The following is a 14,746-nucleotide window of genomic DNA, read 5'->3' as shown; positions in this document are numbered from 1 at the left end:
ACCCTCGCTCGTAGTCGTAGCCAAAGCGGGAGAGCACACACGCAGCGCAGCAAAACTGTCCGTTACCGGGACGACGGCGACGGCCGCAACCACACCACATCCACGTCCACGTCCACAGGTAACCGGCGCACAGCGTGGAGGAAAAAAACTCGTAAACACCACGCAGCCAGCACAGCACATCACAGGCACAGACGGACCGGGACAGCGGTACTAGTAGCAACTAGCCGGCCAGCAGTAACGTCCCCCTCGCCGTTTCCTCTCCTCCCCCGCGCCGAGCCCCGCCGAACGCCAGGAAAGGGACGCACGCAGCCACGGGGATAAGATCTCCACCCGAAGCCGCCGTCGCTGTACGGGGAGCACTTCACTCGCAGCATCAGTGTCGGCCGGGGATAGCAATAGCATACGTAGCCCACCGCTCGGGAGAGGAGGATGACCGCGGGGTGCTGCGGCGGCTGAGGGGTCCTGCTTGTTTCTTGTGGCTGCTCTGCTCTTCTCTCCTCTCGTCTCTCCCCGTCCCCGGTGTTCCTTCCTGGAGGGACGAGGTATGTGCCTGCCCTTCGTCCTGCCTTTGGTACCCCCTGCTTCTGCTTGTTATGCTCCTTTGATTTGCTATGCTTTGGCCCGGCTTCGGCCAGATCTGGGTCTCCCTCCCGGCTCCCGCTCGCTCCAATTTCGGCGCATTTTTTTTGGCTCTATTTCTTCCTCCCTTCATCCCGGAGAGGGAGGAAGACGACACGTATAACGAGGAGTCAGCTCTGTTGCTGCCTTATTTTTCTCCTCCGTTTCTTTTGCCGACAATCAAAAAAAAAGAGATATTTCTCTCTGAATTTGTGCTCTATACAATATATGCCTCTGGAAATTACACTAAATTGTAAGATGGCTGAGATTGTTTCATGCCACTGAAATCTACCACTGTTTTTACTACCGTGCTCGGGAATCAGGTGCTGGCAAAAGTATTCCGGACAAGTTGGATTCCATCGATTTCATATCGTAGAGGACCTTTTTTTCTGAATTGTAGAGGACCTTTTTTCCGAATCCACAAAAACTTTTTTTAACTTAATAATCAACTGCCGTTTATGCCACGTTACGAAATTTTGTGCTGTAACTGGCGGACGGCCTATAAACAGTTTTTTTCTTCTTCTTTCTATTGTTTCCGCTACTTGCACATGGATGGACCAATGATGAACCAAGCACATCTCAAAAAAAAAAAAGATGAACCAAGCAGGAGTGCGATCCAAGCGTGTTGGTAGAGTTTGTTTTCGTTGTGTGAGCCAGGATGTCTGCTCTAATGCTCTGCATGTGAGCAACTGCTAGGTACAACAAAGTTGACGGGTTCTTACATATACATATATATATATATACATATATATAGATATACTATTTTGGGTCCTGATGTTGATAGCCCAAACTTTTCTATTGCCCGTCCAGCATCTCACACCTGATTTGATGGGAATATGACTTGGGTTTGCGTGCAATGGGAATGGCAATCTTAGGTAGCCGCGTTTCTGTAGCTTTCCCAGTTGCAATTATGGGAATTTAGCGTCAGTTCTGTAGCTGTCAGATTTTTCTTTTTCTTTGAAAAGGAGGTTTAACCCTCTGTCTTCTCTATCGATTGATGCACACAACCATTCAACCTGTCAGATATGGGTATTCCCAAGTTAAAGCATGGTTTCTCATGTTATTAAAATTTAGAAATCTTTCTTGTGATACCATCTTTACAATATTATTACCTACGGAAGAGTACCTTTAAGTGCTCACTTACATCTGTTTATTCCAATTACTGTTTTTTCTTGCACATCTTTGTGCTGAAAAAAGTCATTTTTTGCATCTTTGAGAAAACTGCATTTTTCTTTTCGCGGGTACCAAACATGAGCAATATTGGAGTCCAGCAAAACATGTATTTGGGAATTCATACTTCTAGTGAGTTAGGACAGCATTACTACTAGGTGCTAAAAGAGTATAATATTTTGGCGAACAGAGCCTGTTTACTAGTTTCATATGGGTCAAGCATAAGAAAACTGACTTAGTCTGGCATGTTGTGGTGATCCGTGATCATGCTATATCAAGTAACCCAATGTTAAGTGTTTTTCTTTTTTACTGCCATTCATTTACCAGTTCTTAGATTTAGTTTAGTTCAGAAGTTTGTATGACATCAAACTTTCTTGACATTATATGCTTGCATCCATCCTTACATCTTACACTAATAACATATGTTGGAACACCCAGGAGTTATTTGAACAACAACTATGGCGACAATTGAAGATATAGGTGTCTCTGCAGCTATCAACATACTGAGTGCCATGATATTCCTGCTAGCATTTGCTTTCCTACGGCTGCAGCCCATCAATGACAGGGTTTACTTCCCAAAGTGGTATCTCAAAGGTGCAAGACAAAGCCCAGGCCATGGGGGTGCTTCTGTGCGCAAGTTTGTAAATTTGGACATGCGATCGTACTTGAAGTTCTTAAGTTGGATGCCTGCTGCTCTCCAAATGCCAGAAGATGAGTTGATTAGCCATGCTGGACTTGATTCAGCTGTCTATCTGCGGATCTACTTAATAGGGTATGCAATTTATATTTCATATATTGTGGTAATGTTTTAGTGTTCCATTTGTCATACTCCCTCCGGTTCAAAATAATTGCTCAAAAATGGATGTATCTACGCACTGAAACATGTGTAGGTACATCTATATTTATGCAATTATTTTGAACCGGAGGGAGTATCATATTTCATCTCCCCATTTCTACCCCAGAAAAAACTTACATCTAATTAATACAGTTTTCACTAATGGAGTTTTTAGTTTTAGCATGGGCGTACATGATTTGTAAAATGCCTATAGTACTGTAGATTATTAATTGATTGCACATATCCAGTATTCAACACTCGAAATACAATGCAAGTAAAATAAGCTGGTGCTGCGAATGTTGCTGATATACTATGGAGATCAATTTAATACTAGTTCTTTTGCTGTTCTATATTTTTCTTCAATCTGTCCTATAGGTTTGAAGTTGTTTATTTCCTTATAACAAATGGTTCTGCAAGTTTTAGATGCCACTATTGTATAAAAATAACACATCTACTCTCTCCGTTCCAAATTAGTTGACGCAGCTTTGGTCAGATCTGGTCATGTATCTAGACACGATTCTGTGTGTAGGTTCACTCATTTTAGAAAAAAACTGCGTCAACTAATTTGGAACGGAGGGAGTAGCTCCCAGTGTAGAAAACATCCACTTGCTTCAGTGAGTTCATGTTTGTGTTTAACCAAGCATTTTTATTTTTAAGACTTATTTATTTATATTTTCATCAAGAAATGTTTTTATTGTATTGGTTCTAAACCTTCATTATTCTGTCTTGTATATTATATACACAGACTGCAGAACATGTGTTAAAAATGTTGGGTCAATGGATGGACTATGTTTAATCTGCTTATTGATGTCCAGCTCCATGCTTTTGCTAAATCAATACTTATAATTAAGATTTAACCTTTGCAGGCTTAAGATATTTGTCCCAATCACAATTCTAGCATTTCTTGTTCTTGTTCCTGTTAACTGGACCAATGAGACCCTTGAGGGCATGACGGTACAGCACAGTGATATCGACAAACTTTCAATATCCAACATACCTTATGGGTCGAAGAGGTTAGCATCAAATGAATTCAGCTTTTTCTTAAATGTATTTCCGCATTACTGTTTTGTAAGGTCGCTTTTGTGATGATAATGCAAGTTGTTCTGGGGACCATTGATTACCAGAGTTAATCTTTGTATGCATGTCTGAGTATGTAGTTCACATTAGGGAGGAGAGGAGGGAGGAGTTAGTAAATGCGCATGCATGGTAATGTAGAGTCCGAAGTTCAAAAACGAAAAGTGAATAAGAAAATCACAAACAAATAAGTGGATACTAAAGGGAGTTGTTGGAGACTTGGGGTTAATGCAGAGTTATTCCATTCAAAAAAAATTCAAAGTGTTATGTTGTATGATTATAAATCATTATTCTGATAATTCAGCATACCATGACGTAGCACTGCAGCAGAGCATCACAACATAAAACAACGTAGAGCTTGATTGTCAACTTTGGAATTGTTGCTCGAGTATCTCTAGGACTTTGTGAATGATAATAAGTAATTCTTTGAATGCAGGTTCATAGCTCACTTGACTATGGCTTATGTTTTCACATTTTGGACATGCTATGTTCTGTTGCGTGAGTATGGAATAGTCGCAACAATGAGATTGCACTTTCTTGCATCAGAGAAACGCCGCCCAGACCAGTTCACAGTATGTTCTTGTTACTCTGTATATTCACTATTCAGTAATTATGTTTCTAATTAGTACATCAGGATCTAGTTATTTTGTCTACAACTACATCAAAGTTATAAATATCCTTTTGGAGATCGATACTGCCTCCAGCTACCTCTTCAATCACAGATGACAGAATCTACCTATTATGATGGTTTTGTTTCACAATAAATCCACTGATATCAATTTAATGTGGCCAATCTTGTTATTTTTTCAAATATTTGATGATATGGGAGTTGGTGGGAATTCTTTCTTACCAGTAGGTGTAAATTTGAATACATGACATCCTTACAGTGAAAAATAAATGTGCTTGAAAGGTTTTAGAAACCATCATTATAACCATTATATACACAATGATGGATACTTTTTATACTGCTCATTCTGTAAGGAATGTTAAATATGTTCGCAGATTATGCTGTTAGGTTTCCTATGGGGATCTGAGTTTTGAAAATTAAAATATGATGCAAGGGATCCATCAGGCTATACAACAATCTTGAGTTTTGACCTGTTCGAAACAGGAGAATTTTACAGAAGAAAAATGAAGTGCATTATCAATGTATTATATATGACTTTGAAGTCTTCAATATGATAGAAAACGAAGACTAGACTATGCTGAATCAATATGAGAGTGCAGTTTGTAGTTGTGCTTTGTGACATACAGTTGACTAACGCATTTTTAGGTCCTGGTGCGGAATATACCGCCTGATCCAGATGAATCAATTGGTGAGCTTGCGGAGCATTTCTTCCTTGTGAATCATCCTGATCACTATCTAACACAACAGGTAATATTTACAATTTTTTTACCAGCCATATTCTCTTAATTGTTATAAGTACATTTATATTTTCTCAAGTTTAGATGGATTTCTATTTGACTCGTATAAAGTAGTATAATAACCTGGTTAATGTAAAATCATGATTGTTCATTTTAAATTCAGCTTTACGCTAGAAGGCATTACCAGAGTCGTTCTAGTTAATTTGTTACCTGCACTCTATCTTTGAAGGTTGTTTACAATGCAAATAAGCTTAATGTAAAATCATGATTTTGCACTATAAATTTTGCTTGACGCTAGAAGGCATTACGAGACATGTTCTAATTATTTTTTTACCTGCAATCTCCTTTTGAAGGTTGTTTACAATGCAAATAAGCTCGCTAAACTGGTCAAAGAGAAGAAGAAGGTGCAGAACTGGCTCGACTACTATCAGCTGAAGTATGAAAGAAATACAAGTAAAAGGCCTACTGTTAAGGTTGTTTAGTTTTTCTTGCAAACAGTTATGAGTTTCGATTGAAATAGGTAAATACTGCTGTAAATCTTATTCTAGTTCTTTGCTCTTCTAAAATCTATGATCTTGTTCCAGACTGGCTTTCTTGGATGTTTTGGTTCCAAAGTGGATGCTATTGAACACTACGCATCAGAAATTGAGAGGATAGAAAATGAAGTAAGTCCTTCTATCATATTTGCTTCCTTCAGTGGATTATATTCGGCTTCATTCTATTATTATTATTATTATTATTATTATTATTATTATTATTATTATTATTATTATTATTGTGGAACAGTATGCTTCCTCCATTAAAAAACTTCGATCTGTCATTAATGTTCTTTCATTCATCATTTTTTCAATACGTTTGCTACCATACATTTTAGAAAAATCAATTATGAATGTGTGCATCAATGATGTGTTGATGACTGAAACAACACTTAAAAGAGCGTGGAGGAAATAACAAACGCTCCTGGTATTTTGATCAAGTAGGTAACTTTTGTTGTTTCAACTGAAGCAATGGCTCCTGTTATTTTTACTGAAGCAAGATTATGTGCTAATGACATGATTTCTCTTTTCTTGCTTTTGAATTTAGTGGTTCTATTAAATAATTTAAGTTTTGATTGGGTCTGTATAAGTAAAGCATTGTCTTTCAGAATGTTTTGTTTTCATTTTTTGAATAAAGAATACTCCGTCAATGCAATACCATAAGCCGTCAGATTAATTGTCACTTACAAATAACACTTGTTTAGGAAGCTGAAGAGCGTGAAAGGATCATGAAGGATCCCAAGTTAGTTGTGCCAGCAGCATTTGTTTCCTTTAGATCACGGTGGGGTGCAGCAGTGTGTGCTCAGACACAACAAACCAGTAATCCAACGGTTTGGTTAACCGAGTGGGCTCCAGAACCTCGTGATGTGTACTGGGATAATTTGTCTATTCCAGTTGTTCACCTTACAGTTAGAAGGTTGATAATTGCGGTAGCATTCTTCTTTCTGAACTTCTTTTATATCGTCCCAATCACATTTGTTCAGTCCCTTGCAAATCTTCAAGGGATTGAGAAGGCAGTTCCATTTCTGAAGCCTCTGATCGAAATGTAAGTGTACTCAGCATGCTATTCTTCAGCAAAATGGCCTTTTGTGTTCAACTGTACAGTAGAATGCTATTGATTACTCAACTTTTCATCTGACCTCAATGCTAAATTGCTCTATGCTCTTGCATACCGCATATTTGTTAATCATGCCTAATACAGCATGAATTACAAAGAATGTCATCACTTATTAGTGTCTGATAATAATAATCTATCGTAAATATGACGAAGTAGGTTCCATCTGAGAATTTTCTTGGGTCCAATGTCCTTGGAGTAGTACTTCAGTTTGAAGTAAAAACAATAGAGCTTTCTCTACCAACAGCATATGAACTGCACATGTAAAAGATAAAACAGACCCCACAAAAACCTCCAAGTTGTTGTTAAGAAGTGAAAATCAAGGGTCACTAACCTCTACTTGTTGCAAGTTGGCATGTAGTAGCCCCTCACTGTCACTGTTGATGAACTTTACTGCTGGGACTGTTGATTGGGTGGAATCCATATGTGATGCTGATGCTTAATCATGTAACTTTTGTCCACCGACAAACCTAGAATGAGTCCATAAACTTTCTTAGTTTTGCTCTCTAGGTTCCTGTAGCACCATGTAATTGTAACTTGGAACTTCACTGATGATTCTGCAAGCAAGTTTAGGGACCTTTGATGTAATTTGCTCTACTGGCATTTTTGTGATTTCTGAAAGTTTGTTGTTCAACTATTGCTCAGGCCTACTATCAAATCATTCATCCAAGGGTTCCTTCCAGGAATTGCTCTGAAGATTTTCCTTATACTGCTCCCGAGCATATTGATGTTTATGTCAAAAGTTGAAGGATTGACATCAGTGTCTTCGTTGGAGAGGAGATCTGCATCAAAATTCTATATCTTCATATTCTTTAATGTATTTCTGACAAGCATTATTGCTGGATCTGCTTTAGAGCAGTTACAAAGCTACCTTCATCAGTCAGCAAATCAGTATGTACTACACCTACTCCTGTTTGGCATCACATTTATATAAATAGAAACTGACAATCATCCAACATCTCATTCAACTCAATGACGTAGACTTTAGCATGTGAAATGAAGGTCAACCATAGAAAACAAAGGATATTAAATGCAGTCAAATGTTGGCTCTTTCTTTTCTAAGCAATGTGCAATATTGGCTATTGGGGTGCTTAGTTTATTTTCTATTGGTGATTACAAGTAAATGCCACAAAATCAATCTATTTTGTATATTTGGTTGATGAGTGTGGCTACATTTCAAGCCTGAAAGCATCCTACAATGTGAGATGTCAGATCAATTGGAATATTTTTTCCAGTCCCTTCATATGTCCGTCTACTCTTAAGATGGATATTTTTTACCTCTATGAATATAGTTCTGGAGGGCATGGATGCATTTTATTCAGGAATTTCAAATCCTAAGGAACTTTCTGAACACAACTTTTGTTGTATCCCATATCATTTAGCATGAGAATATGCAAGTCAAAACCAAAAGAGTTGTTTATTTGGCGTCCAAGAGGTCATCATTCCATGTCTGTAGAGTGGAGTAATAATTGGCATGAAACACATGTGTACCTTAATGGTGGTATCTTGTAACTTTTGACACTAAGTAGAACTGTACAATTTTAGGCATAATATCACTTGAATTTTATGATGGTATCTTTAAAATTCCAATACTTAGTTCAGTTTTAGACAAATTGACCCTTATAATGTACTTATTTTATAAACAGGGGCTAAGCTTACCACTGTTTCCTTTCTTGAAACATAAGAATTAGATATTTACAACACATTCAACATTGTAGCCTTTTCTTGTTGGTTTACACGAACTCAAAAAATACTTGGTACAAAGGGACGCATGCATTTTTTTTGCTTGTCACATCCATTACCGGCTGTATAAGCCAAGAAAGGAAGCAGTGCACAAGCCTAACCTCTCATGGAGGTTGTCTCAGCTGGTGATGATAAGTTTGATGCCACATCTCTGCCTCCCCATTGATACCTGTGGACTGTGATCACTGCCTGAAGGTCGTATGCCCTTGGTGGACATGGCTGTTTCTCTCACAATATATCAAGCAAATCGTTAGGATGGTCACATGCATTGTATTATTTACTTGATGTTTGTTTTTTTCCTTGTTACTTGCAGTAGATTGTCATATGTTTGTTATCCGGGACAGATTTAAAGGCCTTCTTATTTTGCTGGCATATTCAACAGTTTATACCGACAACTCCTACTGTTCTCCATTTGAAATTGTATTTATTTGCTTCTTCTACAGAATACCAAGAACAATCGGTGTAGCAATTCCAATGAAAGCAACATTTTTTATAACATATGTAATGGTCGATGGATGGGCTGGGGTAGCTGGTGAAATACTGAGATTGAAGCCATTGGTAATCTTCCACTTGAAAAACTTTTTCTTGGTCAAGACTGAGAAAGACAGAGAAGAGGCAATGGACCCTGGAAGTATTGGTTTTGATTCAAATGAACCTCAGATACAGCTCTATTTCTTACTTGGTCTTGTCTATGCTGTGGTCACACCATTTCTGCTACCCTTCATCTTGATATTCTTTGTGCTCGCATATGTGGTATACCGCCACCAGGTAAGATTTGCTGGAACAATTATACTGTTTGAATGTTTGTTGTTCTTGATATAAATTTTGATGTACCATGCATACGTGTGTTGAGTTTATACTACATTCGACATCCATAAGAGAATGCTACCATCTTTTTAACTAACTTTCTAAACTATTTAAAAAATATTAATCAGTTTTTAATTCTGCTGGATATATATGTTTGTTTTGTGCAAATAATAGTCAGTTTTGTATTTTGACCAACTTGCTAGTTTTATTATGGAGGTTCCATATGACCATATAACTTATGGAATGTTTGAAATTAGTAATTCAATTTAATCAATGATGTTTGAAATTAGTATGTTGGAACCATTTCAAAGCGTATAAAATGTTTGAAATCAGTATATGATGTTTGAAATTAGTATGTTGGAACCATTTCAAAGCGTATAAAATGTTTGAAATCAGTATATTGGATTTAGTCAATGATGTTTTTCGTGTGTGGGAACATTTGATATAACTTTGTTAGTGCAAGTATCATACACGTTACAGCCTTTCCGGGAAAGAAAACAGTCTGATTAGATAAAGCCTCAACTACTGGTGGGGGAGACCCAGAATCCAACCATTTATAATCTCCCAACAATAGTGGTAGGGTCTTTACCAAAATCACATTTATTTATTCAAGTCCTTGATTGGTTTGGCATTTTGATTCGGTGTCCTGATGCTTCAGCCCACCTATTGTATGTTGTTTTTTGGTAATCGAAGAGATCGTCGTATTTAAATCTTCACCATCGTTCCATCTCATTTTATCTAGTTCCATGAAAAGGTTTGCTAACTTGAGCTTATACTGTTTTTCCAGATAATTAATGTGTACAATCAAGAATATGAGAGTGCAGCTGCGTTTTGGCCAAGTGTCCATGGACGTATAATCACCGCATTGATCATTTCACAGCTGCTTTTCCTTGGGTTGCTGAGCACGAAAGGCGCAGGCCAATCAACACCAGTCCTCCTTGTTCTTCCTGTAGTAACCTTTTATTTTCACAAATACTGCAAGAACCGCTTTGAACCTGCATTTGTGGAATACCCGTTACAGGTAAATACTATTTCCGAACATGTTCGTTTGTGTCACTATGCATTCCATATGCAGATCGTGCTACCTGTTGACTAAACATGTTGTGTTTCCAGGAGGCAATGAGGAAAGACACCCTAGAGCGTGCGAGAGAGCCAGGGTTTGACCTTAAAACATACCTGGCAGACGCCTATATCCACCCGGTGTTCAAAGGCGACAACGACGATGAGAAGTTCTCCATGGGTGACGAAGGGGAGGCGGAGCAGGTCCTTGTGGCAACAAAGCGGCAGTCAAGACGAAACACCCCGGTCCCGAGCAGACACAACGGTTCAGAAGTGCCTTCTCTGCCTGAAATTGTAAATGACCAGCGACTATGACATGATAGAGGGCGAGTGGCTTGGGTGTGCTTAATTAGGTCTGTAGTTTTGTAAATGGAGTAAAGAAAGCAGCACAGTATGCGCTGGCACATTTCAGTATTGCTTGTTTATTACGGAGTACAACAAGGAGCAATGACCTATCTTTATATGCATGAAACGCGAGGTTCTGTCGTCCTGTGTTGTATGGCATTGGAACGTGCAGTTGCGTTAATTGCTGGGGAGTCGGTGCCAGCTCCGTTTGCCACCTGGACTGGTTTTGTTTTGTGCCTTCGTGTTTTCTCCCCATATTTCTGCTAACATTTGACTTGATTCACTCCTTGCGTGATATATGCAGGACGCCGTCTGCAACCCTGCACCTGGTGAATGACGCCTGAGAGATTGGTGACATCGACGTATGTGAACCCCAAGCCTAGTCTAGGGGGCAGAAAATAAAAGGAGGCTCCAGATGTTTTCTGCCAAAGGGACAATAGTGAAATTAATTGTGAATAAGAAATAGTAGCATCAGTTCTGAAACAACACCAAGTGGGTTTCCAAAAAAGATACTTACGTTGCCTATAATCTTTGAGATAATTTTTTGGTATGATGATTAAGTGTATAAATATCCAAATTTAGACAAATCAGCAACATCTTTTTAGGACAGAGGGAGCATATGTATACAGAAAGAAGATACAGACAAATAATGAACACCAATACCACTGTTTTACATCGATTAATAAACAATGGGAAGTTTCACGAATTGACAAACGTATTTGCAGTACGGATGCACATGCACAGTCTGTTGGATTATAAGAAATCAGCTCTTCTGATGGACAGCAATTGCATGAATGTCCATTTCCTTCAGCATGACCGACCTCCCACAGGAGTCGCACGGTGCAGTCCTGGATCCACAGATACTTTCATGCTCACACATATTCCGAAGCCGATCACGAACATCAAGCGGTTGTCCACCAGCTTGAACCGTGTCGCCACAGAACCGACACACAATCAAGCGAAAGGGGCAGGTTGAGGATTGGTGTTGGACCTACCATCGAAGAACAAATCAAGTTAGAATCATGTGACTTAACAACAGGTGGAACATACAAAAAGAGGTTCACACCATACGAAACGAGTGAAAAAACATTATATATGCAAGTTGACTGCTGAAAATAGATTTGTGTTGAAAATACAAGATGCAATATCCCATGATAGAACTACGAGAGGTAGACTGGAAGCATACAGTTTACGCAAAATTCAACAAGAAAGGTGCTTTTAAAGCTAGGTGCACACCTAAAAGTGCATGTGTCACAACGAGCTAAAAATAGAAGATGCAAATAATAGTATCGCATGAAATATGCTTGAAATGATTAGCTTGATAGAACTAAAAGAGTAGACCAGAAGCACAGTTCATGCATACTCTACAAGAAAAGAACTGTGCTCTTGAAGCTAGGTAGAGCAACTGAAACTGCATACTATTTCGTAACCAGCTAAACATACTGAATTAGGAGAAGCCAAGGCATACCATTTCTTCCTTTTCTAGAATTACCCCGCAGGCACAGTGCAGCGGCTCATGGAAAACTTTCATGTGCTTCTCCATTTCTCTCTGCTGGAAAGCTTGCCCACACTTACTACAGTGCACATGATCTGCTGCTTCTTCCTTTCGAAGGATAACTCCACACCCATCATGCATGCAAGCAACATTGTGCCTCACGCAGTAGGCCTCATGAAGTACTGAGGTTCGGGCAGATATATGGCGTTTGCAGTTCTTACAGACCACTGACTCACCACTGGCGGTAGATGACACACTAGCCTGCTCACCAATCCTTTGGCTATTAATAACATCATTGATAGCTACAGAAAGTTGGAACTTCGTTGCGCCCTTGAAGCCATAGACTCCAATGCTGTAAATTCCACTGACCAAAGTAGCATCCCTTGGTTTGAGTATAAGAACCTTGGATCCCATTTCATGGGAAGACCACTCATGACGGTGCTGGGTAGGGAATACTAAAGGATGTCTTGAAACATAAATATCAGTGTCACCACTGCTTGTATCAGCCTGTATCTTAACCTCAATGTTTGCAAGGCCAGAAGCTACTTTCTCACCAATACTTTCTTCAACAGAAAATTTGTAGTAGCGAAACTTTCCTTCTTCCACAAGTCCAGATTCAACCTTGCCAGTCTGCAGTGGCACAAGCACGTGTTGGTTCTCTTGATTGTCCAAAACAGAATCTGGCCCCTCAATGTCAACCTCAACATCCGTCTCCAGCACAGAAACACTTGATGCAGGCTTCAACTCAAGAACCTTCAACTTGTACTGCAGTTGTCCATAATTCACCACGACAACATCATTTTCAGACAGCGTTGCGTGATTGCGTAGTGCCGTCTCAAGGACAGCTCTATGGTTGGGGAGATCTGAGAACCCCACTCCTTCTGGCTTCAGTTTGGCGTATGTCCCTTTGGGCAAGCTGGCATATCTCACCTCTATCAAAGGAACGTCTGGGGTGTCACTATGGAATAGATTATTCCAAACATGTGGTGGGAGTTGCGCAGAGCCTTCCCTTGCGGTGAATTCCAGAACGCCACAGCAGGTTGCCTCTTGGGTGTCTTGATTCTGAGAGGCACCTTGAACTGTGTCCCTAACCTTGGACAGCCTGAAGTACATGGGGCCTTTATCCAGCGCTCCTTGGTCGGACAGCTCCTTGAAGGAAGACGGTGGTAGCTTGATCTTATCCCCAGGACCATCATATCGCAGGGCTTCAAACATGTGTGAAAACGAGATCCCTTTACCCAGCTGCATCGCCTCTTCCATTTTCTGGTCAGCCTGTTACAAGTAGATAAAACTGTCATCATCAACCAGCTGCTAAACAGGACAAATACACACTAGGAAATAGTCTAACTGAACGATTAAAGAGTTGAAAGAAACACATAAAGGATTAACGAAGTGGAAGCTATTTCAAAATTGAAAGGGGACAGGCACGATTGTGCCAGTATGCAAGCTATTCTGTTCCCTTGGGAGAAATGAGGTTTTGGGATCAATTTTCATTTTCTGGATTTTGCTCCCAAATTAGGGAGTAGCAGAAATTGCCGATCAAACAAGAGGAAAAACTTCCCCTCAAAAAAAAAAAAAACAAGAGGAAAAACTTGGACCCAGATCATGAGGCCTATTAGGTAGGTGATTATAATCATAGCATTAACGACTGCTTTAGCGATCAGATCTTGTCGTTAAACATACTAGCTAGGTACTAATCAAGATCCAGCACTGAAGAAGAGTAATCACCGATAGATACGGGATGATACGAGGGTTAGGTCTGGAGCGGGTGGTACCTCTTCCTGTGCGCGGGCGGCGTCGAGGCGGCGCTCCCTGTTGGAGGCCTCGAGCGCGTCGCGGCGGCGCGCGGCCTCGGCCTTGGCCCGGCGCTCGCGGTCGGCCTTGGCCTTTGCGCGCTGCATCCGCTCCCGCTGCTCACGCTCCAGCTTCTCCCGCGCGCTCCGAAGCTCGAAATCCATCCCCGATTCCCTGATCCGCCCGAATACGCCTTGTGAACTCCTCTTCCCGGCGTCGGAAGGAAGGGGGAGATATATGGAGGCGTGGCGTCGGGCGGTGGCGGCCGGAGGCGGAAGAGGAAGAGGAAGAAGGAAGCTTCTGGACGTCGCGTGCGCTGTGCTGCGGAGGGTGGTAACGTAGGCGCGGACGCACGGCCACGGTGGATGGGGCCCGGAGGGTCAGTGGCAGGGTATATTACTCGGCCTCTTATCACAAATTTCACAATTCACGGCCGAAATCTTATTGGCTACCAGTCGGGTATCATTCAAAATCGTTAAAAAAAGGTCGATCTTTGTGAAGGGAAAGCAACTCCTCCACACGCGACAAGTGGCGCGGCGTGGTGCTGTAAAATCCGCAGGAAGTGGTGCTCACGCTCGCCACGTGTCGCGAGGAGAGCGAGGTGGGGATGGAGAGGAGAGAAGACTGGGTTGTGTCAGTTTTTCCCTTTTTCTTCTAGATTCGTTTTTTCAAAATGAAATATTTTGAGAACCGTAAATCCAAATTGCGAACCGTTTTCACTTTTGAGATCCTCGCGTCGAGATCTTCAAAACTAGATCCCATGTTGATAGGTTTGGAGATACTTTTTTTTC

General features: G+C 40.5%; 2 protein-coding genes across 2 annotated transcripts; one reads left to right on the top strand and one right to left on the bottom strand.

The window, feature by feature from the left end:
• The first annotated feature begins 331 nt into the window (after positions 1-331).
• On the top strand, positions 332-10,811 carry LOC124667905 (calcium permeable stress-gated cation channel 1-like). The gene is made up of 12 exons (XM_047205137.1): positions 332-542; positions 2,227-2,560; positions 3,490-3,636; positions 4,134-4,269; positions 4,971-5,072; positions 5,416-5,535; positions 5,647-5,727; positions 6,303-6,643; positions 7,358-7,603; positions 8,899-9,223; positions 10,050-10,283; positions 10,376-10,811. Exons 2-12 carry the CDS (start codon positions 2,247-2,249, stop codon positions 10,634-10,636), a joined length of 2,307 nt encoding a protein of 768 aa, XP_047061093.1. The 5' UTR covers positions 332-542; positions 2,227-2,246; the 3' UTR covers positions 10,637-10,811.
• Positions 10,812-11,243: 432 nt separating this feature from the next.
• LOC124667906 lies at positions 11,244-14,281 on the bottom strand. The gene is made up of 3 exons (XM_047205139.1): positions 13,937-14,281; positions 12,135-13,433; positions 11,244-11,657 (listed from the first exon to the last, which is right to left on the bottom strand). Exons 1-3 carry the CDS (start codon positions 14,117-14,119, stop codon positions 11,430-11,432), a joined length of 1,710 nt encoding a protein of 569 aa, XP_047061095.1. The 5' UTR covers positions 14,120-14,281; the 3' UTR covers positions 11,244-11,429.
• Between the last annotated feature and the right edge of the window lie 465 nt (positions 14,282-14,746).

Source organism: Lolium rigidum, chromosome 6 (genome assembly GCF_022539505.1).
Source record: "Lolium rigidum isolate FL_2022 chromosome 6, APGP_CSIRO_Lrig_0.1, whole genome shotgun sequence".
NCBI lineage: Eukaryota > Viridiplantae > Streptophyta > Magnoliopsida > Poales > Poaceae > Lolium > Lolium rigidum.
This window is presented reverse-complemented; position numbering and strand designations above follow the sequence as displayed.

What these genes read in the sequence shown, in the direction of transcription:
- LOC124667905 (XM_047205137.1), top strand. Translation starts at nt 2,247, where the DNA reads ATGGCGACAATTGAAGATATAGGTGTCTCTGCAGCTATCAACATACTG. An exon ending in ATCACTATCTAACACAACAG is followed by an intron (nt 5,073 to 5,415) that starts GTAATATTTACA and finishes CTCCTTTTGAAG; the next exon opens with GTTGTTTACAATGCAAATAA. An exon ending in GTAAAAGGCCTACTGTTAAG is followed by an intron (nt 5,536 to 5,646) that starts GTTGTTTAGTTT and finishes ATCTTGTTCCAG; the next exon opens with ACTGGCTTTCTTGGATGTTT.
- LOC124667906 (XM_047205139.1), bottom strand. Translation starts at nt 14,119, where the DNA reads ATGGATTTCGAGCTTCGGAGCGCGCGGGAGAAGCTGGAGCGTGAGCAG. An exon ending in CCGCCCGCGCACAGGAAGAG is followed by an intron (nt 13,434 to 13,936) that starts GTACCACCCGCT and finishes TACTTGTAACAG; the next exon opens with GCTGACCAGAAAATGGAAGA. An exon ending in TTCTAGAAAAGGAAGAAATG is followed by an intron (nt 11,658 to 12,134) that starts GTATGCCTTGGC and finishes CTTCGATGGTAG; the next exon opens with GTCCAACACCAATCCTCAAC.